The 24,792-nt window shown below is 41.1% G+C and overlaps 1 protein-coding gene across 3 annotated transcripts in view; it reads right to left on the bottom strand.

Annotated features, from left to right (window-relative positions):
- Window positions 1–14,401: 14,401 nt before the first annotated feature.
- The window catches only part of grin2b (glutamate ionotropic receptor NMDA type subunit 2B), a 170,923-nt gene continuing 160,532 nt past the window's right edge, over window positions 14,402–24,792 (bottom strand). For 2 of the 3 annotated variants that reach the window (XM_005810900.2, XM_023348900.1), the window contains one exon: window positions 14,402–23,490. In XM_005810900.2, coding sequence (XP_005810957.1) covers window positions 21,226–23,490 — 2,265 coding nt within the window. In that variant the 3' untranslated portion in view covers window positions 14,402–21,225. The remainder of the gene's footprint in view (window positions 23,491–24,792) is intronic. The other variant, XM_005810901.3, reaches the window with a different exon arrangement.

Genomic DNA, 24,792 nt, shown 5'->3' with positions numbered 1-24,792 from the left:
CTTCTTGCAACAGAAAGACCGCCTTGAAAATGCATACACACTCATATTCCTGCACACCCCCCTCCCTCATCTGTCTCCATCACATCCCTCCACCTCCCCTCCTTTCTGTGAAGCTTTGGCTTTTTCATCGATCTTGGCGTATTCCTGCCACAAAATCTAAAGATTATATCAGTGCTTACAGATGGATTGTTTTAAATTTTTTTTTTTTTTTTTGCATAAGCATGCTCTGCTTCTTTGTTCATATTTCATGTCAAGTGAAAGTGAATTAGCCTGATGAAGGCACCAGGGTACAAAGGCAATATGGAGAGGAGTCAGGACTGAACGCAATAAAAGAAGGTTATGTCTGTAATGAGCAGGGCAACAGATGGAAGAACGTTTGTGAGGGAGAAATACGGTGTACTGGTTTGAGGTTCTAAAGATAGCAAAAAATAAAATCTAACACGTTTTTAGAGACGATAAAAAGAAAAAAGGGATGGATTTCCGCCGACACATTTCATGTAGAAAGCTAACAGAAGAAGAAGAAGAAAGAATATGCCTGACTCTGCTTTGTATTTGAGTCGATGACATCACGAGAGGCGCAAGAGAATGGAGCTGATCAGCTGATGCTTGTGAATATTATAGCAGATGAGAATCTGACAGATTTCAACGGCTTAAAAGCTTTCGGGTTTCATTGGAGCTAACCCTGCTCGTCTGACCCAGAGTTTGGCTCTGATGGACCACAAGTAGAGAGATATTGGGTATAATTGACAATAACCATTGACTGACTGGTCTCAAATCCAAAAATCAAATAAAGAATGAATTTAGACAGTAGGATTTCACAAAATACAATATACAGTAGTAAAAAAGCACCTGGACCATCCCACAATTATCCCACAAATCCTGCTCAGGGCTACAGTATGCAACTTAGACAAAATAATGTTTTTTACATATTTGTTCAAAGTCGTGAGCGCTCCTGGTCAGAAACAACCAGTCAGAGCCAGGAGGAAGGTCTGCGCTAGCGCTGCTTAATGTGCAAATGTCAGAGAAACAACTTACTGGCTAGTTAGCATCAATGGCCATGCTAATTAGCCTTAGCATTCAATGCAGGCTAGTGTTGTGACGAACTAGCTGTAGTCACTACAGAGAAAAGGGGGAGCGTCTTAGCAGAGTGAATTTAAAAATATATATCAAGGTAGTAGCTTTAAGTTTGCAAGCCTCATTTACATCAGCGGATGTAAAAGGTTTGTTTACTCAAATCGAAGGAAACTTTTAAGACATGTATTAACTCCCCAGTCCATTACCACTGCCACTGCAACAGCGGAGGCGCAACAAACAGAAACCTTTCTCCTGGTTCAATTTATTGTGTTGTCTCTAGCCTGGCTTATCTGCACTCACACAGGGCCCGCGAGCGAGGCACAGTCTCCAGCCAACGTAATGATGTGCCCTATGGCCCCCCCAATCCGCGGTGCTGCACGTTTAATACACTGCAGTGTGTCATACATGCAGCCTCTTACAGCCACAACACGCATCCATACGTGGAACCGGCATATGGATGAAAGGCGGACTCCATCTTTTTACTCACAAACAGTTGGCGCCCGCCGTCCGCATTCAGCCAAACACTTAACCCGTCAATCACGGACTAACATCTTCCCGGTTCCCAACCAACAGTTCAATACATTTCATTCCCTTGCAGATGCACGTCTATTTCTATCATAGTTGCCATAGCAACTGCATCACAGCGCCTTAACGGAGGATAATTTTTACGCTGCCTTTTATTTTTCATTGACGATTTCACGCAGGCTCCCTTTTCCTCTTTGTCGGCGCAAGCAGACCCATCGCGAGCGGCTCGTGGTAGCCACAACAACAACAAAAAATAAGTACATTTAAAAAAAAAATGTCGACGGGAGGGAGCAGAGGGGGCCAGATGAAGAGGGCCGCGATACTCAGGGCCAACAGGCCAGGCAGCCAGGCCTGTCCAATCAACAGGAACGCCTGCTGAGAAACACTCAGACTCTCTCCCTCACAGGCAAGGTCAGAAAATCTTCCACAGAGGAAGCTCGAAGCGCACAGATGTGGGGAAACAAAGCAGCCAGTTTAGAGACCATAAGGTTTAAAACATCTAGCGAATACAAAAAAGAAATAGACATGGAGAGCACACAGGAGAGTGAAAACTGCATTACAGCTCCCGTAAAAAGGGAATAAGTCAGGAATTTTGAGGTGAGGTAAGAAGCAGTTAATATACAGTAGACGACACTCATGGTTATCTTTCTTTTGTACGGATCAAAATTCTGATCTGAAAACTTGTGCCTTGCGTCTGCAGGTTGGTTGGTGCTAACAAATGTTGTGCGTATGTTTACTATTGTTAGCACCGCCACCATTAGCAAGTGACATCAGCATATTTTGTTCCATGAATCCTGATTAGTTACTTGGTCCCAAACCAACTAGATGAGCGAAGACTAACATGCTCTATTTCTGTCTAAACATCAATCTAAGCAACTGCAGTTTACAGTTAGTTTTTGCCCCTCTCCTTTAAACTTTTTTGTTTTTTATTTTTTGCATTGCGTGGTTATTTATAAAGATCCTGTGCAGTTGTGTACTGAAATAACAGAAACGCAGCATAAAGAATAAAACGATATTGTTGTAGATACTGGTAGGTAGGCTAATAAATCAGGCTGGAAATACTTAGCAAGTTTTCATCTCACTATATGTTTCCCTCAGGAAGATTAACAGTGTTGCACATCCTCCAACCTTGTTTTGATGCAAGAGAGGGTTCTCTTAAACTTTCAAGCTCCTCCGACATGGAGTAGCAACTCACGTTTTAGCAAAGCTAGCTGTGCTAAGCATGCTAACTGCGCTAATTACTAGCATAGTGTTAAAGACAGTTTGCAACTGTTTTTATGTTTGTTCTAAAATAGTAGTACCCTTCTTTGCAGTGACTGCTCCTCCTTTTTCATACTAATAATTAAAAACTGTTTGCAACAAGAAGGTTTGTATTTGTTTTTGAACAATATGGAGTCAAGAACATAAAAGATATATATACAGTATATATTTAAAAAAGTGATATTGCGAGAAATCTTTTCATTTTATTTTTACGTTCTTCTTCTAATCTGAATAGACAACATACAAATGGGTCCATTATCGCCCCCTATCATACTGTACTGCAAACATGACCAGAAATATTATAAATAACCGCATGTTCTCGCTGGCTAGGTCCAAGTAGCTTGTGTTCACTGATCCACAGAAATATGCCAAAAAAGAAATAAAAATCGTATAGACTAATTTTACATGTGGGTTTGCAGCAACTGCTGTAGAAAAAAAAAAAAAAAACAATAACACAAAAGCCACCGTCTCTTTGCACCAATTTCTCACAATCTTTATAAAGATGTAAGCCAATATCTGCGCTCAAAAGAGAAAAGGAAAGAAAATCTCTTGACAAGTTTAAACCAAGTCTATCATCTCAAATCGAAAGCTTTATGTCTGTTTTCATACAAAGGCTTCAGCGGAGTAAAAGGCCGTAAAACTGTATGTCGCTCAATCAAAAGAACAGGTGATAAAATCTCAGCTGGAGCACAGCACCTGTGGAGATGGAACAATGGCTAAGTGCCTGCAGTTTGTGCTCACCGAATGCAATCTAGTTTTTCTGCATCACTCTAATGGTAAAGTGTGATGCTACTCAGAGAGGTTTTTTCTGACCGGTGCTGATTGCTGATGTTTTTGGAAACTTAAGTCACATAGTCACATAGGGAATAAGAACACTGTAAAAAAAACAACAACAAACTAATATTTTTTATATTGTAAACCATCGTTAAACAAAGAACACTTTAGATTTTTATCTAATGCTGTAACGTTGCGTTTAAAAACGTTCTTCTTCATAGTCTTTTAGAACGGTGTTGATCGATGGTTCGCCAGGCGTTTTTAAGGTTTCTATTTTGCACTTTGGCTGCTAAAAGCTCATTTTCCATCCAGCTCCAGAACACAACCTTTAACATACTTGGATGTATGTTTTTATAAAAAGAGCAAAGCGGACAAGTAAACGTCTAAAAAAAAACCAATAAAGTCTTAATAAAATACCCAGAGCATATGAATAGTTTCTGTGGCATTTAAGGAACATTTAAAGTGGCATATTTTACTTTGTGACAGGTTGTTGGCTTCACAATGTTTAATGATGGGATTTTTTTTTTGTCAAATTGTCTGTCTAGAGACAACACAGATTCATCCATTAATTAAAAAGAAAACATTGTTTGGGAATTATTTGAGGAGCAAGCAAAGTAAGAGCAAGGGGAGACAGGGTCCAAATGAAAAAGTTCAATGAAATATTACAATATTATAACATCCCTTTAAATGAACTAATACATGTCAGGCTTAAAGATAAATAAATAAAAAAAAGATGAGACATGAGCACCACTTTTCTAAAGCACTACTTCTATTTACACGTGAACATTTGCTCATATATAGTAGTTTTAGTTTTTAAATCTAATTTCTTCTTCAGAACAGTAGATAGAAGTATATAAAATGATCAAATATGACAATAAGACCACTAACAGATGCTGTTTTTGTTTTACTATTTAACAAATCATTTTATATAGCAATTTTGTTGAAACTTTTAATAGCCAAGCAAATCAATTAAACATGCAATATTTTTAATAAAAAGAACGAAACAACTTGATTTTTATTTTTTAAACTTTTTTTCTATATGAATATAGAATCAAAACGGAAAAAGAGAGACTTGCTTGTATTCCTCACCAAAAGTATAAAATCTTCTCAACCAAGACTGGATATGGATTCCACTGTCTTTGAAAACACAGTTTACTCAAGTTTTAATTTTTGATAAGTTCGACTTTGAGTAAAAGTCACTGGATGGATTAGGTCCAATTTAATGTGATTTTAAAGTGAAAAAAAAAAACACGGTTAATATTTGTGCTATTCCTAATATTTTTCATTTTAAAAGATTTTAACTTCTCTGGAAAAACTTGACCCTAAAATTTTTTAAAAAGTGTCTAGCGGCTGGCCAGCTTTATACAACTGTTTAATTGCAGTTGAGGGCCGCAGGGGGGCAATACCAAGGGCCGGAACTGGCCCCCGGGCCGCCCTTTAGATGACCCGGTGATAGTGGGTGAGATGTAAATGTTTGGCTGAATATAAGCATCTTGTTGGCAGGTACTGAGCAAATTGGATGAGTACCAAATTTTAATTTCTGAACCAGATGATCTCCAAAACTGCAACTCTAGTTTGGTCTTCCAGGTCTGCAGTGAAAAATGTTAGAAGAAGTTCAAGGAAGGAAAAATGAACAACAAACATGTTCGCTGAAGCCCAGAATTCGTTGGTGACCTAACTGGTAATAAGAGGGCAATGGGATCAACACATTGCTAGGCAAGTGGTCATAAAGTTATGCCTAATTTGAGTGTGTGTTTGACACCTCAAACACACACTCCACACCTTACAGCCTCAGACAACAACAGCACTCTGATCTGTTCAAGGTTTGAACTAAAAGCTGCATCAATCAGCAGTTTTTCAGACGACCACCAGGAGGCAGCGTCACACTATAAACAGCCATGGGAAATGTGTTGCTGCTCACAACCCATTGGCCTTGTGATGTAGCATTACACTGAACAAGATGACAAATAACCCTCCTAAAACGTGTCAGTGCCTTTGAAGTGTACGCGTCTCAAGCTATGCTTTGTGCAATTTTTCCATCTTTGATCCTTCTTCCTCTGGAATGCCTCACAGTCTCACAATTAGTGTGGCGTGGACATAAGGCATCATGTCGGTGTAAAGAGCACCGCTTTGATGCTAAATTACTGTAAACAGTTAACTGTCTGAGGCAGCGGTGAAATGAGTTGCGGAGGTGATTGTTATGAAGGTGCGTTGACCCCCACGGCGGTCTTGGTGAAACTGCTTGAGATCAAAGAACATAATGGTGCTCAGATGAAATGCCCTGGCTTTCAGGAAGTCTCTCACTGTTTCTTGAACAGAGGTTGATGATGCAAAGATGGATCCTCCTCAGAGGAACATGACACACACGCACACACACACTGGTCCTCTCACTTTACCAGATCCAATCAAGCAAGTTGATTCCTCAAAATCACAGCCGTCGAACGATCTCTCTCACTCTCTCACTCTCTCACTCTCTGAAGCACACACAGACACACACGCACTTACCTCTGTCTGATCATTTGTGTGCTCACCAAAAAGATGAGGGCTGGTTTAAGGCATTAAACTGAAGCAAAGCACCGTCAGTAGCAAGCAGAGACCAGAAGAGAGCGCTCTCTCCTAATGTCCCTCGCCACTCTCCACAGCGCTCCCTCACACTGAGGCCTGCTGTCACACTCTGTCCGTCTCCTAGCAACCTCCTAACCCTACCTCCAGTCACTACGGATACCAGGAGAGATGGATGGAGGAAGGGAGGGTCTCAGACTTGTGAAAGAGGAGGAGGACGATGGGCTGACTTGGCATCCCGACCGGCGGATGTGATTGGATGGAAACCTCAGTAAGTAGTTGGCGCATTGAGTTATTGGGGATGATCATGGCGGAGATCAAGTTTTTCAGGGCCACACGTAGGTCACAAATGGAGTCAGCGATTCCAGATAATGTGAAGTGCAGGAGAGTGATTGCCTGAATTTAAGCCAGCTTGTCTTGAGGGTCCCCTTTGTCTCAACATCTCCTCCTGTTGTCTCTTTTGCTCAACTACAGAGTCCTGCCTGTAAAATTTGATGGTGCCATCATCATCTCTGTTCTGTCCTTGTGACTCATGACTGGCCTCTGTTCTTTATGACTTCGCTCCTCCTTGGAGGTGCATACTTCATCCCCAACCTCAAGGTTTGATATATGGTTCACACGGGGAGTGGAGCTGTTTGTGCACAACGACAAAATGTGCATACCCTGCAAAATGTCTGATAAAACATCATACAGATGCCATATGTAGTGCATTGCAGTTGTGCCAAGCAGAAAGGTGAAATGTAAGGAAAGTGATACGTGACACCACTATCCAGTGCAACCCATTGTCTTTAGACGTCGCCTGATCAGTAAACAGAGACCAGGAAGTGGTACACATTCAAAAGTCACAAAGGAGACACACTTTCCGCACAAATGTGAACAAGGTTTACCACACTCCTTGCGCTGACCTTACACAACGATGATCCGACGCCCCGAGGCGGCCATCATGAGAGGAGGTGCCACACAGAGGCATGCATGACAGAGCTGGGTCTGGAAGACAGAGCTGCCGTCGGGGTCAGGCCGGCGCAGAAAACGAGCAGTTCGACTGAAAGCTGACACCGTTTTAACGGCGTCACGACTCTGAAACGATCATGTTGAGGTATTTGGCCCTCATTTTACATTTAACTTATGAACTGTCTGAATTACGGCACTTTCTACTTGTAAATATTGTAAAAAGAATTCAAGGACGGACTTGAAATTGAACTACAACCCTTCCCAAATTGAAAGTCAGACACAATTGCATGTTGAAGGTGATCACTGATGTCTTGCCATCTTGGGGATGAAGTAACACATATCAATAGACTGCTATAACCTTTACCTCTGAAGAAGTGCTTGATTGGTAAGGATCTCTTAAATGTAGCGACACCCAGCTGCTACTTTGTCTCCAAAACCCTGAGGTAGCAGCAAAGTTATATGGAAGCTCATCACTGTTGCTTCCTACCTTCATCTCTTAATCTTTTGCCACAGGTTTGGGTTCTTTAAAGTTTCTTGTTTTTCCACTTAAAAGTAATTGGTTGTTTGTTGGTAATAATGGTGAAATACTCAACTATGAGTCACTATTGTTGACTGGGAGGATCGGGTGGTATTTCCACACAACCAATAAGGCAGTAAAGACGGATTGATGTGGAAGACTGAAGAATCTTTTAAAGAAGTTTGACACAAAGAAAGAGCTGAGTTCATGCTTGAGTTTCTTCAATGATGATGAATAACTTGACTGAGTTTTTCTCTCGGTGGTGGACGGCCATTTGTTGAAATGAAATCTATCTTTCTTTCTTCCGTCACACTGGTCGGAGTGCATGATTAATTGTTGCCCTGATTAGCTATCTGATTGGTTCTCTCTTAAAATAATTTTTAAATCCACTTTATGTTGGTCCGTCTCACGATGAAATCTGAATAAATCACAGATTTGACGAAATGTGGAAAAACTACAAGCAGTATGAATACTTTAGCATGGCGCTGTGTGTATGTGTTAGGCTTTGTACATAGGTTTTTAATACGTTTTAAAATGTAGTGGTTACACATAATATGACGTGGCATAAATGTGAAATGATGAGACGTGTTTAATGATTATAATTGTGCTCAACACTTCCATATCTCACGTCACATCCCGCCAGGATCGGTGATGTGCGACGACAGGGACGGGACCCGATAATAATAATAATAATAATAATAATAATAATAATAATAATAATAATAATAATAATAATAATAATAATAATAATAATAATAATAAAAATATGCAGTGCAGAGTCGCTCTTCTAAAAGAGCATTCAGTTCTTTTAGAAGTACCGAATGCTCTTGCCACCAGAAATGTCAAACGCCCAACACCTGGTGAACTAGAGATGAATGAACGAGGAGGAGAGGATGTGAACGTTCTGTGTTTCTCTGTGTGTGTGAGAGAGAGAGACTGTTAACAACAGAGCAAGCGCTGGCTGCTGTTGCCAAGGCGACTCTCTCTCTTCCTTCTCCTCTTTAACCCTTTCTCTTCACCACTTCCTTCTTTTCACCTTCTGTGTTTTTAGCGTCGCGGCGATCTCTCGCTTGTTGATGTTCTGTCGCGCCATCTGCGCGCGCCTTTCTGTCGGCTCGCGGCGCTTGCGCAACCTCCGGTCCGCGAGAGCTCCGCGCGCTCTTATCTTCATCTTGATTATTCGTGGTCGTCATGTTGGCGTGCTTTGTCAGCCGTGAATCACTCGGTGCAGCAGAACAGCGACAGTTTGTGCCGAACCGTGTTGAGCATCAGGAAGTCATTGTTTCACTCCAGATTGGGATGATTTCGGAAACTTGAAGACATGGAGGAACTTTTTATTTATCTATTATTTTTTTCCCCCACTACTGCCATGAAGGAAAGCAATTAGCAAACCTGAAGCAGGAACAGAACTCGGGGGAAATTGCTGATTTGGAAATTTTACTAAATGGACAAAAGCTAAATTATCATTTTCATGTATTTATTCCAATGTCCTTAGAAGTGGTGCCACTCACGATTCGTCACTTTTAAAACAAAAAGTTACATTTGAAACTATTTTTAACAAATGATTCATTCGTTAAATGAATCATTCATTTAATGAATGAATATATTCGTTAAATGAATGATTTAATGAATGATATATATATTATATACCAGAATATCTCAATTACGAGACAAATAATCTGTAAAACATATCAAGCTCCTCTGCCATCTGCAGAAATACAATGCTCTGTCAAAAACAACCAAAGCCAGAAGGCGGGTCTTAGAGCTGTCAATCATACCCGTATACAGGCTGCTGACATCCTACCCCTTCCTCTCTGCTATGCTACAGCTGGTTCACCACACCGGATCCTGTTATGAATGCTAAAGCTGGCTAGCATGGCAACAGATTAACAGTTTTCCTTAATGTTAAGTTGTTTCCTCGCCATTAGCACATTAAGCAGCTAGTATTTAGGATCGATAAATAAAGCAAAAATACAGATGATGTGTTTTTTTTTTAATCATAAAGTCTAATCTATTTTTAAGTATTTTTGCAAATATATAACTTGAAATAATTTATTAAAATTGACTGCCAGTCAAATCAATCAAACTGTTTTTCTCCTCAAGCTAGCTTAGCATGGCTAACTACAGTCAAATTATTATATCAGATTAGTATTTATATGAGATTAGCATTTATGCTAATCTCATATAATAAATATTGGGAATAGAGAATAAAAGTGAGAAAAATCATTCTAACAATTGATGTTTCTTTACACATTTTGTAGAATTGTCTGTGGGTTTACCTTCTCCGTCTAGAAGCTCCGGCTGTTTAAGGGGAAAAAGTTTGGGAACCATTGGTTTAGGCATGTGCAGTGTCTCCATGTGAACAGGTTTTCACATTTTAATTCTAAACCACATTTTCAACAGTTTTTTTTTTACCCCTCCAGGGGTTTTTTTTGTGGGCTCTAGTGTCCCTTATGTGGCAGTAGGCTGACAGGAAACGGGGAAGGAGAGGGGGGAAGACATGCGGCAAATGTCGTCGGGTCCGGGAGTCGAACCCGCGACGAGGACTCAAGGCCTCCAAATACGGGTCGCGCTAACCACTACGCCACCACGGCACGCCCTTTTCAACTGGTTTAGAAATCGGATTATTTGAACCTGACCTTCAAATAAAGTTCTGCTTAGACTGGTATTCATCTTTGTTTGCTGCCTATTCTTTGTGTCACTCTGTCAGTTCAGCTCAATTTCATTTATGTTTTGATCCGATTGGAGTTTGCGTCGGATCTTCAGCTCGTATGGTTTACATTAAATTATGCTGTCGTCCTAATACATCGGTCTTCCCATATGGTCGTCGTCGTTATTAAAACTGTGCCGTCGCCGTTGTTTTTACGTCGCCGCACGTGCGGTTGTGCAGTCCAGGTGCTGTTCTGAAATGAGCAGCCGATGTTGCTTCGCGAGGAGCACGATGCGTGGTAATCATAGCTTTCAGCCAAAATAAAGCTTGAGCAATACTTGGTTCACCATCTGCAGGATGTATGTGCTCAATCAGCAGGTGTCAATTGAAAACAATTGAGTTAAATTAGGTGTTCCCGTTCTGCCTTTTACTTTATATTACCTCAGCTTGAAATGCATCACTGACATAAAAATGTTACTGTAGAAACATATGGACACTACTGTACACTCACAGCGGCCTTAGATCTTGTTCTCTATTTTTTTTTTGACATATCTTGTTGCTAGGTAACTGTTAATAGTTAATGTTTAGAGAAGCTAAAAAAAGAAAGTTGAGGTAGTATAGGAAAAATGTAAGCAAGAGCAAGAAAGTGAGAGATTATACATAACAGAAGCAACATTTTGCTAAAAGCTCCTCTAAGGACTTACAATGAAACAACAGTTCTCTTCCCTGGGATGTCTACCGTCCTCTTCCTCCTGAAGCCAGTGAACTCTTCGTCATAACTCACAGGCCCCCTCCAGCTTTTAGTCCCAATAACTCAGGCTGATGAACACTACAAGGACTTCTTAGCTCAAGGGCCGAGAGGAAGAGTAGGGTAGGAAGAGGAGGGATGGATGCCGGGAAGCATCCGTTTGGTTGGTGTTTCAACAGATTTTCAGTAAAAGGAGTTGTTGTTGAAACAGGATATCTACGTTTTTCTGATCTTCACATTCACCTCCCCCTAGCTTGACAGAACCAACACCCATGTTGTCTTTGTCATTTACCTTTCTTCAGGAAATAATCTCCAATATTTTATTGTTATTTGCCCAGGCCTGCCTTCCATCCATCCAACAGCAAAGGAGCAAAACGCTGCAAAAGACAGAAACTGAGTGAGGTTTTTGCCCTGCGAAACCTTCAAGTTTCAGATTCCAGCCAATGTTTTTGCTGGGCAAATTCAGTGGAACCCCCGTTCCATTTACTGAAGGAAGAAATAAAATGTTAAGTCGTTATATAAGACATGGTCCCACCCATTTTTGCAGTTATTCTTCTCCCAGAAAACCTTATAAGGTCTCACACTCTCTGGATTACCCAGAGTTCAGAGCTCTCACTTCTCTGTAGCTCACTTCATATTTTGTTCTACAGGATTTGGACTTAGGACCCGAGATGCCCATTGTGCATTGCTTCATTTAACATCAGATAAAGCTGACTTGGGTGAGAAAATAATTTAATTAATTCACACACCATGGGTGCATAAATAACCTTTTTACAGCATCTCAATCTTAGATTTTAACTTGGTCAATTCAAAACTTTAAGCATTTTCTTAATTTTTTTTTAGATGTGTTGATGCAGGATAGCTTTTCAGTGCCAGTAAAGATAAACGTGTATCAAAACTACATAAAACATATCCATGGTGCAAATGCCAGATCAATATGTTAGTTTGTTAAAATATGGTGCTTGTGCGCCCCGTCTTCCGATGCCACCCTGGGAAATTGCCTATATATATCGAATGAAGACTAAAGTAAATGTTGTGTCTCCCATTTTGCTATGGCCTTTGAGTTTGATCATTATATTTAACATTTTTCTGACATGTCGTGTGTGACTGGAACTCAATATTGGCTAACGGCTAATCTTAAGTAACCTGCCCAAGGGCTAATTGTTTTTTAAGAAACATCCTTAACTAGGAGAGAAACCACGGATAGCTGGGATGATGCAGCCCTGTGGCTCTTTAGAGGCAGCAGATTTTAGGATTGGTTGGTTTTAAACGAAATATCAGTAAAGGTTGAGAATTAAAAAAAAAAACAAAAACGTATAAACAGAGTTTTAGCTGGGTGTAAAGCAGACGGAAAACCTTCTAAACAATAAAAAAAACCCCAAAAAGCTTCAGAAACACAGACTGATTTAAAAACATCAGAACTGACGGGGTAATGTCTGTCTTTCTCCCCACACGGCACCCAACCTGCCTTTGACCAATTGAAAACGTGGGCAGTGGAGACTGAACAGGAAAAGGAGCGATTAATATTTTATCACTGTACCTGGCAAAGTAAATGTTGAGTCCCAGCCGCTGATAAACAGCCCCATCAAGCCCCAGCAGATACAACGTACTCAGTTTGATGTAACTGAAGGGCTGTAAAAACCTTAATGCATCTTTGAGTCAGTCTGGATAAGATGCTTGACTAAATGCCAGAACGTCACTTTGACAACCCGCATCGCTCCACTCAGCAGAGGAGTGAAAAACAAGTCTGCGTTTATAGGGTGAATCATCTTCCCAAACCACCGCGTTAAACTTAAGTTTATCCTTTGCTTCTGATTTTAAGGACATTACGCCTTCATCTCCAATCATTAGCACCCAAGGTAACAGCATGTTTTCGCAGATGATTTCCTTTGGGACATTTTGTCTATCTACTCATTTAGAGAATGTCCTGACTAATATTTATGCATGTGAAAAACACTTATTAGCAGCAGTGTCAAGCGGAAGACAAATGGCTCTCTTGGTTTCGGTTGGATGTTAAATGTAGAAACGGGACGACGTTTCACTTTCCTTCACCATCATTGACCTAAATCCACTGTAGTCAGGAAATAATGAAGGTTTTCCTCATGGCTCAGAGGACCAAAAGATTGCAAATCCAAGCATACTCCCCACTTTTTTAATCTATACTTTAAGAAATCTGAAAAGCATGCATCACCTTACTTCCACTACTTTGTGGTAGTCTATCACTGAAAATGCCAATAAAATATGTTAAAGCTGCAGTGCAACTTATATATATACTGTATATGAAGTATATATATATATATATATATATATATATATATATACAAGTAGTTTTTTATACATTTTTTAAAAAGTATCACCATGTCGTGACGGTATGAGAAAGAAGATCTGTGAAAAGATCGAGGTCCTCAAAGTTCTCCCAGTCCTGTGAAGAAATGCACCGCTAGTCAAAAACAACCAATCAGGAGGAGCGTTTCAGCGTATACTTCCTGTTCATTGTACTGACAGCAGAGAAACTGTTGCTTTTTTTCTTCTTTCGCTTGTTTGTAGAAAAGATTAAAATGACCAATAATAATAATAAAAGAAAACTATTTATCCACCATCATTGGTGGCCATGCTAACTAGCTTTAGCATCCATTGGTTGCTTTGTTGTGGTGAACCAGCTGCAGCAAAGAAAAAGGGAGACGTTTGAAGGATAAAGGATTGTGAGCAGCATGTATATGAGCGAGATTGACAGCATTAAGACCCGCCTCCTGGCTCTGATTGGTTGTTTCTAGTTAGCGCTGGGATAAACAGGAGGAGATTAAAAAAAATTTCACAGATTACACGTCTCATGTGGTTACGGCAATAACAAATATGTAAACATTTTACAAAATGAATAAAAGCTACACACTCCAGCTTTGACGTTTTGAGAAAGGGTTGTTGTTGTTACCAGCTACGGGTGCCACTCAAAAGCCTTAGCAGCGATAGGAGGAGAGAGAGCAGCCCGGGAGACCCCGGAGGAGCTGGACGGCCTCAGATGAGCTTGTGTGCAGCGCCAGCAGCAGTGTGGGTCACGGAGGGGGACAGACCCCGACCCAGCTACCCCTCCATACCGTCACCATATGGCTGCGGTTTCTCAGGCAGCCCTCTCCAATCGTGTTCTGCTCCTGCAGGAATTCCTGCGGGCCTGGAGAGGCAGAGCGCCAACCTGTGTGTGGCAGCAGAATGTCCAACCGTCCCACGGAGGAACGCATAAAGACACGTGATGAAAGACATCATAAATAATTTCAAATGACATGCAAAGTCAAACAAGTGAAGGTTTTTTAAAAAAACTAAACAAAAAAAAAACAACTCACTTCCATCCATCTGAAACTTATACTTTTTATTATTAATACTCAACACTTCATTTTGTTCATCATGTACAAAGAGAAAGAATAGTCTTATTTCAGCACTTATAATGGTAGATATCGGCATTATCCTTATTAGAAGTACCTTAATGATGTTTTTTTTTTCTTTTTTGCAGTTTTGTCATGACATGGTTAAATTTGCTATTGAGAATACGTCAATCATTTTGAATACAAAAAAAGGTGAAGGTAAATACTTTCCCCCCGGTATTTGGTATATACAGAACCTGTACAATTAGCTGATTTTGTGTGGGTTTTCTGCTGTAAAAATTTTGGCATTATTTCAAAGAAAATGGCCAAGAAAAGAGAAAACAATGGCCAGGAGCAATGTTCTGCGCATGATTACGCACACAAGTGGTCACTACTCGTATGTTGCACTTCCGCCAGCCATGGTTACTGTGGTCAAGTTATGCAGTCTCAGTGGTTTTCGGCGACTTTGTCTCGCTTTGGGAAATACATTGTGTTGCAACCCCTTATGCAACACTGAGGAAATACCTCAGCAATGACAGCGGGTGAAGATGGGCAGCAGGAATATTAAACAGAACTGTACACAATTGAGTAGAAAACTTGGTGTGCATCAATATGAAGCAGTATCAAGAGATAGTACACATACAGCACATTGAAAAGTAGTCCAACCCCTTAAACTCTAACACATTTTGGGGTTTTATGTGGTAAATTGACACAAAGCAGGGTATAATTGTCAAAGTGGAAGGAAACTTATATATAGTTTAAAATAAATAAATAAATAAATGTGGTATGAATTTGAATTCAGACCCCTTTTCTTTGATACCCCTAAAGAAAAATAACACAACCACTTAATTTCAAACAAAAACCAGTAGCATCCCCAGAGTGCAATTTGATCCCATCTCTGGAAAACAAAGACAAATTATTTTATTTAGGGGTGTCAGAGTAGATGTGGCTCAAAGCAATTATGTCAAAATTTCAGATCTTTACTTCTAAAAAAGAAAATTCTTTAAAGTAGGCTGCATTCAACCACGTTTCCTTTGATACGCCTAAATGAAAATGGCTTACCCAATTAGTACCCACAGCCAAAATGTGTAATTAAATATCTGAAAACCATTTTCCTTTAACCGCCCTTACTTTGACATGCCTAAATAAACAAAAATAAACAGACGTAGTTATTGAATAGAGGCCAAAACTATGGATGATTTTTCGTAAAAAATTTGGCAGATCCCCAGTTCAACTTCAACTCGCTCTATCAGATAAAATCCCAGTAAAAGGTATTGCAGTTTCATGTGACAAAATTTAAGAGCCATGAATTATTTTTGCAAGGCACTGTATACACAGACAAACACACACAGAGGTCTGTAACTAAAATATGAAATGAAGGGGGGGAAATGTTTTCAATGAACAGAGAGGAACTGATAGAGTGTGAACTGCTTAGTTACATAAAGGTTCAGAACAATCAGTTATGTAATATCACAGTTTAATTCTTCCTGTCTGCATGGGGTGACATCACACGACTGACTCATACTTTTTATTATTTCTTCTTTCAAATAAACACAAGCAGTTTCAAAGACAGGAAAGTGAATGTCATCACACACCTGTTTTTCTTTGCTCCCCTGGTTCGGGTCGGTGTTCCTGATCGAAAAGAAAAACAGCCACTTCTTCTTCTTCGTGTGTTAACACCGGGGAAAGAGGGGACACAGTGTTTTGCCCTTCGTGAACCAAATATGTTGTGACATGCTCGTTTGCAGAAACCGGAGACTGGGACCAATTTGGCCTTAAGGGGGGACTAAAGACTCCTGACAAGCCCAACTTAATCTGCTTCACAGCCGGACCTGAGCTGTAGGGGTGAAAATCTGACGGTCGGTATGTTTTTTCATTTTATTTTATTTTTTTTAACAGTATCAGGTACACCTCTACGGACCACCTTGATGCCTGTAAAACAAGAGCTGATAAATTAGCATGTTTAGAGTACAATATGAACATTATTTGTTTGGTTGTGCTGTTTATTGCAAATGACTTGAATTATTTCAGTGCCTTGTGGGGGGGGGAATGGACCGCTAACAGAGTTTATGTGCACACTGATACATTTTTCACTTTTCAATCAACCCCGTGGACACGAAAGCAGTTAGAGAGAAAAGAAAAGAAAAGAAAAAGTAACAGTGGAGAGACGAATTTCTTCTCTCAGGGTGTTGGAGAAGATTACACAGACTTATTGGAATTAGAACCACGCAAAATAAGGAGGAGGAAAATCATTTCCGAATGCATGGCGTCCCACATGCAAATTAATAAAGCTGTTTCCCTCTCTAATGCAGAGGAACACACAAAAGAGCTGAGATAAATAAATAAAATAAGAATAAAATGAATGAGAATACGGAACATTTTAGGGCTTTTCGGCTGTCAAGTAACAGTTTAAATAAAGAAGCGGGGGGGAAAAAAAGCCTGCACAAAATGAGACACGACGGAACTAATGTTTCACCTTTTAATAAGGGGTTGCACAAATGCATTTCAGCCGCACTCTCACGGAGATGAATCTGCACTTCAGCTTGGTTGGTTTCTCCACAATATTTTGCTGAAAGTCTCAGCAACATCAACACTGGAAAAACGTCCAGTGTACCTGTGTGTGTGTGTGTGTGCGTGTGTGTGTGTGTGTGTGTGTGTGTGTGTGTGTGTGTGTGTGTAATCTTCCATTACCACAGTGATGTCTATCCCAAACAAAGAGAGGGAGCAGGATAGGCCGGGCCGATGATGGCTCTAAATTCTGTGTGCAATTACGGTTTAGAGCCCAAGTCCAAAAAAAATGGGCAACAAAAAAGCACAAACGCCTCGAAAACGTTTAAACAAGAATGGCTGCTTCGAAATGAAGGATCACAATATACTGCTGCCTCTATATGCAAATATCACCTCTGTATACATGTAATATCGTATTATAAATGTTTAGATAATTGAATCTATGCTGACAAGCATGGAGAAAGAGCTTATCTTAAAAAGATAGTCTAACACAATCCAAGGGAAACTTAACATAGACTCCTAAAACTAAGTTTTCCCTTTTTAATCACTAAACGTCTACACCTACAGTAAATTATCCTCAGTTTGCAACAATTTAGAGAAAATAAGAAGAAAAAAATTTCAGAACTCTTAACATAATCCGTATTGGTAAAACTATTATAATCAAGTAAACATGAGATTTAAAGAAAAAGAAAAAAGGTTCAATTATATCACTTATGATTAGTAATATTTGTGTCTTATTCTATATTTTGCATATTTTTATTCATATTTTTTTTATTTTATGAGTTTTTATCACAGTTTTATTTCTTAAATTGTAAAACATACTGAAAGTTACATCCTGTCTGTCTGTTTACTGTACAAAGTGAAAAGATTCTTAAATATATATTTATTTACATGAAAAAGATCGAACATACTAATGCTGACACTGATGCCCAAACCAAAGTCTCTCAGGTTCTTAAAGGGGCAGTTCTGAGTTTTTGAAGTGAGGCTCTCTAAAGTTATTACTAGTGATAGCTGCCCTAGCCGTGACAGAAAAATGTCATGTTGCAGTCGGTTTATAGAAAGGTTAAGAAATTATCTGATTTCAGCCTGAAACATGTCTAGAAAGCTTTCCAATAAATAAAACAAAACACTAGATTAGCAGATCTTACCTGTTTGTGCAGGAGCTGTTGTTGTTTTCTCAGCCAAATAACATGCAACCAATGTAACTGCATATTATTTGCAGCTAGTCTTCCACTAATTAAATCTGCTATTATGTTGGTTTATCAAAAGAAATGTATGTTACATGTGTCTAACGCAGATTAAATAAACACATTTTATGTTTAAAACACCACTGGTTTGCAAAATAGATGTGTACTGGGGCAAAATGCACGGCGTCCTATATTGGGATAGAGTATATTAATATACTGTGTCATCACCTTCTTTTTGTCTGACCATATTGGGCTTAAAATTGAATGCTCTATAAATCTAAGTGCGCCCCCAAGAGGTTAAACAATCCCAAGCTGAAATAATCAAAAAGTAGGTCAGACTGCCCATCTGTTGGAGCCACTCCAAGTATTTAGCGCGAGTGAATTTTCCAAGCAAACAGAGCCTTTGCATGGTGTCGCGTGAAATTGACTAATGTTATTGTCGGATCATTGCTGCGGCATTTTTGCAGCACCTACATTCCTTTTGTAGCAGTGGCGCATAAGTGTGCAGTTTATGGCGTCTTTAGCTGTAAAGGCTCATGCCATGATTTTTTCCGTATGTTGAAAATAGGCTATGCAATCTGGTTTAACTGGTGATGAAACTAGCAGCTATACTGTCAAATCTGCAGGAAGACTTTGTTGAAACTCTATAGTGTGATTGATGTATAACAACGTTTTCACTTTTCTACTTAACTCACTGAAATAACGGATCTTTCTAGTACAGCTAAAGAAACTACTCTTGATAACATCACAGAACCTCACTTCAAAAATCTTAACTAGCCATTTATTTCTGCGTCAAACCCTTCTTCCTCTTTGCCGAGTTTGGTTCACCTGAACTTTCAAAATGTGTATAAAAATTCCAGAGATCCCAAGTTATTTATTAGGAGTGTCTTGGGGTGTGTGTGTGGGAGGGAGGGTGCATCTTATTTAAGGCTAACTCGATCAGTCTCAGTGTTATCCGAAGAGTTAGGGAGTACAGGCTGTTGAAGTAATGAATATTTAACAGCGTGATTAGGGGGAAAAAAACCACTTACTGTTGAATAATGGTCTGCTTCTCTTCAAACGCACAAACACACATATCAATCTATTGCATGAGTGCTATAATATTGGGGTGTGACATAATTACAAAAATCATTTAACACACAGTCCGGTAGGTCCTCTCTGTGGCCAGTACTCCTGTATGATATCTCTCAGCCCTTGAACTTGTGACACCAACCAATCATAGATCGGACCTTCAAATAACTAATAGAAGCCTCTGAAGTCTGTACATGATGAGTCATCAACTTGGGGGAGAGGGATCGTAAGGCATGTCTACTGAGTGCCTGAACCTACACTGAGTAAAATGTCCTGTGCAATAAATGAGGCCTCTTTAGCTAAAGACTATCTACAACAGTCTGAGTAAAAAAGAAAAAACAATCTTTCACAAGACAGCTGCCTTCCCGTTGCCTAGCCAGTTCCTCAACCCTGCCTTTTATCAGCTTCTTCTACAACTTTGTTGTAGCAGGTCTGCATAAGTGACAGTGCATAATGTTGGTTTTACACAATGTCCAAGCAAAGATTTCTGTGCGAGCCTTTCAGACTGTTGGTGTGATGTGAAGTAATGCTAGCAAGAACCAAGTGACAGGTGTTGTGTAGGATGGATTAAACAGGTGGTCTGTAGGCTTCCGTTGCTATGAACTGACACATCAGCTTATTAGTAACAGTGGGACATCCTGATTACGACTGGTTCATAAAACACCATCCATACCTGACATATGAAATATTTTTACGAAGGTATAAAAGATCTCAAACAGCGTCTTGTATGGACACCATCATCATCTGCAGCCTGCTGTCGAATTTCTACAGCGGGCTTGGCTCATGTGATGGCAACACTGGGCAGCCTGAATGAGCGCTGGTCTGTTCTGGTGCAGCTGCGTGTGAACTGGAGGACACTTCCACTGGAGACCTTTAAGGCACGTCCTTCCTCTCAGTAGCTTCTGGTGAAAACGTTCTTCACAGTAACACGAGTTCAGACTGACAAAAAACTGAAGAAAAACAAAAGAAACTGTGTGTGTTTTTAAGCATGTGCGTGCTTGATTATTAGGAATGTCTTAAAATATCAAGAATTTCCCAGCTCCAAATGTGTCTTTGAAATCCTGGAGCAGATACACTAATGGTCATGGAGTAAAATATTCTACAGAAATCAGAAGAAAACACAGGAGTAAAAGACTCAGTCTTTCTGGCTTGTTGGTTGAACCAAGAACAATCTTCCTGGCATCACCAGGAGCAAATGGAACACAACTACTACAGATACTTAGAGAATAGTCAAATACTATACCAACAGAATACAAAACAAAATGTCTGGTCTCACAAGCAAAGTTACCATAAACAGCATGAATGTCTTTGTTATTCACAACGTTATTGTTGTTTTTATACCCTGTTTTTCTATAAGAATATCTTATTATCATTCATGATTGTATTTCTCATCAGCAAACAGCTCTTTAGGTGTCAAAGATATGGAGGAGAAGCGGGGGCAGAGAAGAAGAGGAGTGGGCAAGGGTTCAGGGAGAGATCTCCAAGACAGGCTGTGTTGTGGCTCTAGCGAATGTGACGACATCTAATTTCTAAATTGTCACAGGGGCACATGGGCAGTTCTCTCCCGTTGCCGCTCTTGCTGTGGTTCCTCACAAGGCCCCAACAGGAGCCCTCAAACTGTGGCCCCTGTAGAAAACTAAAACAAGGTGATGCTTTGTCAAGATATCAATCACGCACAGTGACTTCTAGCACACTGGTGGCTATGAGGATGGAACTTGTTGAAGTGTAGAGCTTTTGTGGGATTAAAGACAATGTTGACTGATTGTATGTGGATGTAAAAGTAGAGTAGCTTTGGCCATTTTGAGAGGTTTAGCATCCTTTACCCCCTAAGGATGTCCTGATTTTTTTATTCCCATCTTCATTCTCTATCTTGCACAACAGTCTCTACCTGTTTTGCCTCTGCCACTCATTTGACACCTCGTTCAGTCATCTCTTTGTGTCCCCATGAACTCAAGCTGTTTTGTGTCTATATAGTTCTAAGAAATACCCCTAATCTCCAAACACTTTGAACCTCTGTTGCTCTCCTCCTTCTTCCTCTTTGTCTCTTACACGTCAGACTCAATGCTAGAGAGTTTCTCGTACACATGGCCATTGCTTCCATTGAAGGGACGTGGGGGTCCGACTGCCAACATAGACCCGTGATGGTTCATCCCACCCAGGCTGAGCTCTTTTGGGAACCGGGGGGGCACATTGGGCATCACCCCAGCTGTGGCAGATGCTGGCAGATATGACGTTGCACTCAATTGACTCCTGAAGTCACCTCTGCTGTTCTGGGCAACTTGTTGTTGCTGCTGCTGTTGCTTTGTCAGGTAATATTGTTTGGCTCCATGCATCAGACACTGGTCATCGCCGAAGGTGGGTATAAAGGGGTTTTGGTTTACCCGGTCAGGGTAAAGAGATTTGGATAAAGAGAATGCTGCCCCACCTCCCCCTTCCATCAAAGATCTGTCTCTCATGTCTCTCTCTCCAATGGAGCGGCGGTGGAGGCCCTCACCACCTCTGAACAGTCCGAATGGGGAACCAGAGCCTTTTTGGCTCTCACCCCCATAAAACAATGGGTCTCTGTCCCTTTCCCTTTCCCTTTCTGAGCCCCCATGGCGTTCAAATATGTGTGCAAAGGGGCTGTTTTCTTCCATGTAGCGTTCTTTCTCCTTCAAACTAACACTCCTTGGTGGGGGCAGCATTCCTCCCATCCCAGGTCCTCCCATGCCTCCCCCTAAGCCTCCCATCAGACTTCCCATTCCACCTGATTCCTCTTTCTGAAGGTCAACAAATGTGTCGTACGAATGTTGACGCCTTAGCTGCTTCCCAAATCCTCCACTTTTTCTCCTCTGCTGGGCCTGAGATTGAGCCTGAGGGCCTGCGGCCATACATCCCACTCCTCCCCCGCCTTTCCCTCCCCCCATTTGTTCCAAGGGGTGGTTATTGTCCTCACTGATATCGTAAAGGTTTCCTGTCTTTTTACAACCCTCACAACGCATGCAGGTTGCAGAGCTAGGGCGGCTGCCACCAGCTGAGGACCCACAGCCCATACCACTTGAATACCCACCACCTCCTCCATGAATGGATATCTGCTTGCCCCCACTAGCTCGACAGTTCCTGCACTCCCATTCTCCGCCTGCCAATCCAGACCCTGGTCCACCCTTTGAGTCAGACTTTTTGGGTTTGCTTTTCAGAAAGTCTTCAACTGGCACCAAGGAGGTGCATGTTGGCACTCCTCCATCTCTGTTTCCAGGGCCCTCCGTCAAGTCCACATGCTCCCACTGAGGGACTCCCTCTTTGGGACGAAATTGGTCGAGATAAAAGTCCCGAACACTCTCCTTTTCCCTGAAGAGGTAAGAGTTCCCATTGTTGTTTCCTCCTCCACCCCCTCGCTTACGTTCAGAGGGCAATAGTGGCGGGGAGACAGAGCGTTGGCTGTGGTAGTGGTGGTGGCTGATGTGGTAGGGTTTCCTCCTGTAACCCAGCTCAATTTCATCCAGTTCCCGTCTGGACTTTGCAGAGGCCGGCCTCTTTTTTAAGCTGTCTCGGTACTGTTTGCGCTTCTTGGCATTACCCTCCAAGTTCCCGTACGTTACAGTGTGTGTGGAAATGTCTGAAACATCTGAACGTATATTTCCATCATCGTCTCCTCTCCCCCCACAGTAGCTAGGTCCCGGAATGTAAGTGGAGCTTGAGGCACCACCTTTAAAGGAGAACTTCCCGTAGACGTCAGGCAGTCCTCCCTTAAAGCTCTGGCCTGAGGGAGGAGTCTGTCCGGACAACAGGTCAAACTTGCTCATGTTCCTGTGGGTCAGAGCTGAGCAAGGTTGGGTGGTGAAGATGGGAGCCACTCCCCCACCCAGGCTGTCACAGTCAAACATGCCACCCTCCAGAGAACTAGCACTGCCCAAACTGTGGGGTCTGTTGGGAGGAGGACCAGTGAGCCCTGGGGTTGAACCATGGTGGTGTAGATAGTGATCCTGGTACAAATTACTGTCCTTGAGATGAAGGTTGCCAAATGTCCTCTCCACTTCACTGATGTAGTCACTAAACATGTTGTCTTCAGGCATGTAAGGAGGTTTGCAGTCGGAATGGCCAGCCAAGCTGCGGCGATGCTCAGAGATGTCATAAACAGAAGAGTCTCGACGGATGAAGTCCAGGGCACTGTGCGGCGAGCCGTTCACCCCTGACAGGGAGGCCATATTCTTGGCAGTGCGTAGCAGGCGCATGATGTTTGAATGGGTGTTGTTCATGGTGGCTGACGGGGAGTTCAATGCAGAGCTGCTCTTCTCTTCGATTTGGACCCCATGTATGCAGCTGTATATTCCCTGTAGAAAAGAGATACAGAGAAGGAGAAGCATTGTCAGTGTTGCACTTTAATGGTAAATGGCCTGTTCTTGTATAGTGCTTTATCAAGTCCAGAAGACCTCAAGCACTTCGCACTACTTTCAGTCATTCAACCATACAATGGATAGTGGCCACAGTAACCCTGGGGCAGTCTGACAGAGGCAAGGTACCACCGGACGCTTTGACCACCACCAGCAATGAGCTGTCTTTCTCTAGGACATAATGACAGAGGCGGACGGAGCCGGGATTGAACCACCAACTAATCGATTGACGATTCTTGCACAGCTATGATACAATGCTTCCGGCCACCATCTGCATAATTACCATTTTTGCATGTACAGTGTCTTGCAAAAGTATTTTTGCTGGATTTAGGTCTGAACTTTGACTGGATCATTCTCAAACATAAACACTCTGTATGTTCAAGGTCTGTCCTGCTGGAATATGAACCTCAACCCCAATATCAAGTCTTTAGAGGCCCCTAAAAAGGTTTTCTTCCAGCACTGCCCTGTTAGCGCCATCCTAAATCTGCTACAGAAGAAGGAAATACATGTAAAAACTATAAAGTAATTTTTCATAGCTAAAACTGCTTCTCATTTATTCTCTTTAAAATATATTTATTTTATCCTATGAGGTATGAGAGTGTCTAAACACAAGAATGAAATAATTGTATTTTCCTGCCTACTTTGGTTCAGATTTTCTGTCTTTTCTAACAGGGATGCGCTTCTTTAATTAGCACTCCAGTCATTCCTTAGACTCATAGTTAAGGATAACACAAATGTTAAGTGGCTATTTCTTAAAGTACCAGGAGCACTTAAAGAAATATTTCAAGACTAGTGCTGAAAAATAAATATGTCAGGCAATAAAAGTTTGGTTATCAACCTAATAAATAAACATTAATTATTCCTTCTACATTTTATTAGACTGTATTAAAAAAAATGCTTAAAACTGCATCCTGACAAATGCTTAGTGTAGAGGACAAAAAGTTAGAACAGTCGTATATTGTGAGTAAATATCTATAAATGAATCTACATTTAACAGGATAAGGGAGAAAATCAAACGCAATGTGATGCAGCATGTTCGCTGCTGTGAAACAGAGTACAATTGATCAAACAGCACAACCCCGGAGAGAGAACGGAGCGACTTGATGCTAGGTGATTGATATGGGCAGAGGGATTATAAAACCCTTTCAGATCCACTGGTCAATACCTTCAATCAATGCAATTAGAATCCAGCTCAACTATTTCCTCTGGCAGTTATTAAAAACCTCAGTTTCACAAGCCTCT

The sequence above is a fragment of the Xiphophorus maculatus genome, chromosome 16 (assembly GCF_002775205.1).
Source record: "Xiphophorus maculatus strain JP 163 A chromosome 16, X_maculatus-5.0-male, whole genome shotgun sequence".
Classification (NCBI taxonomy): domain Eukaryota; kingdom Metazoa; phylum Chordata; class Actinopteri; order Cyprinodontiformes; family Poeciliidae; genus Xiphophorus; species Xiphophorus maculatus.
The sequence above is the reverse complement of the archived record's forward strand: the minus strand, read 5'-3'. Positions and strand labels throughout refer to the sequence as shown.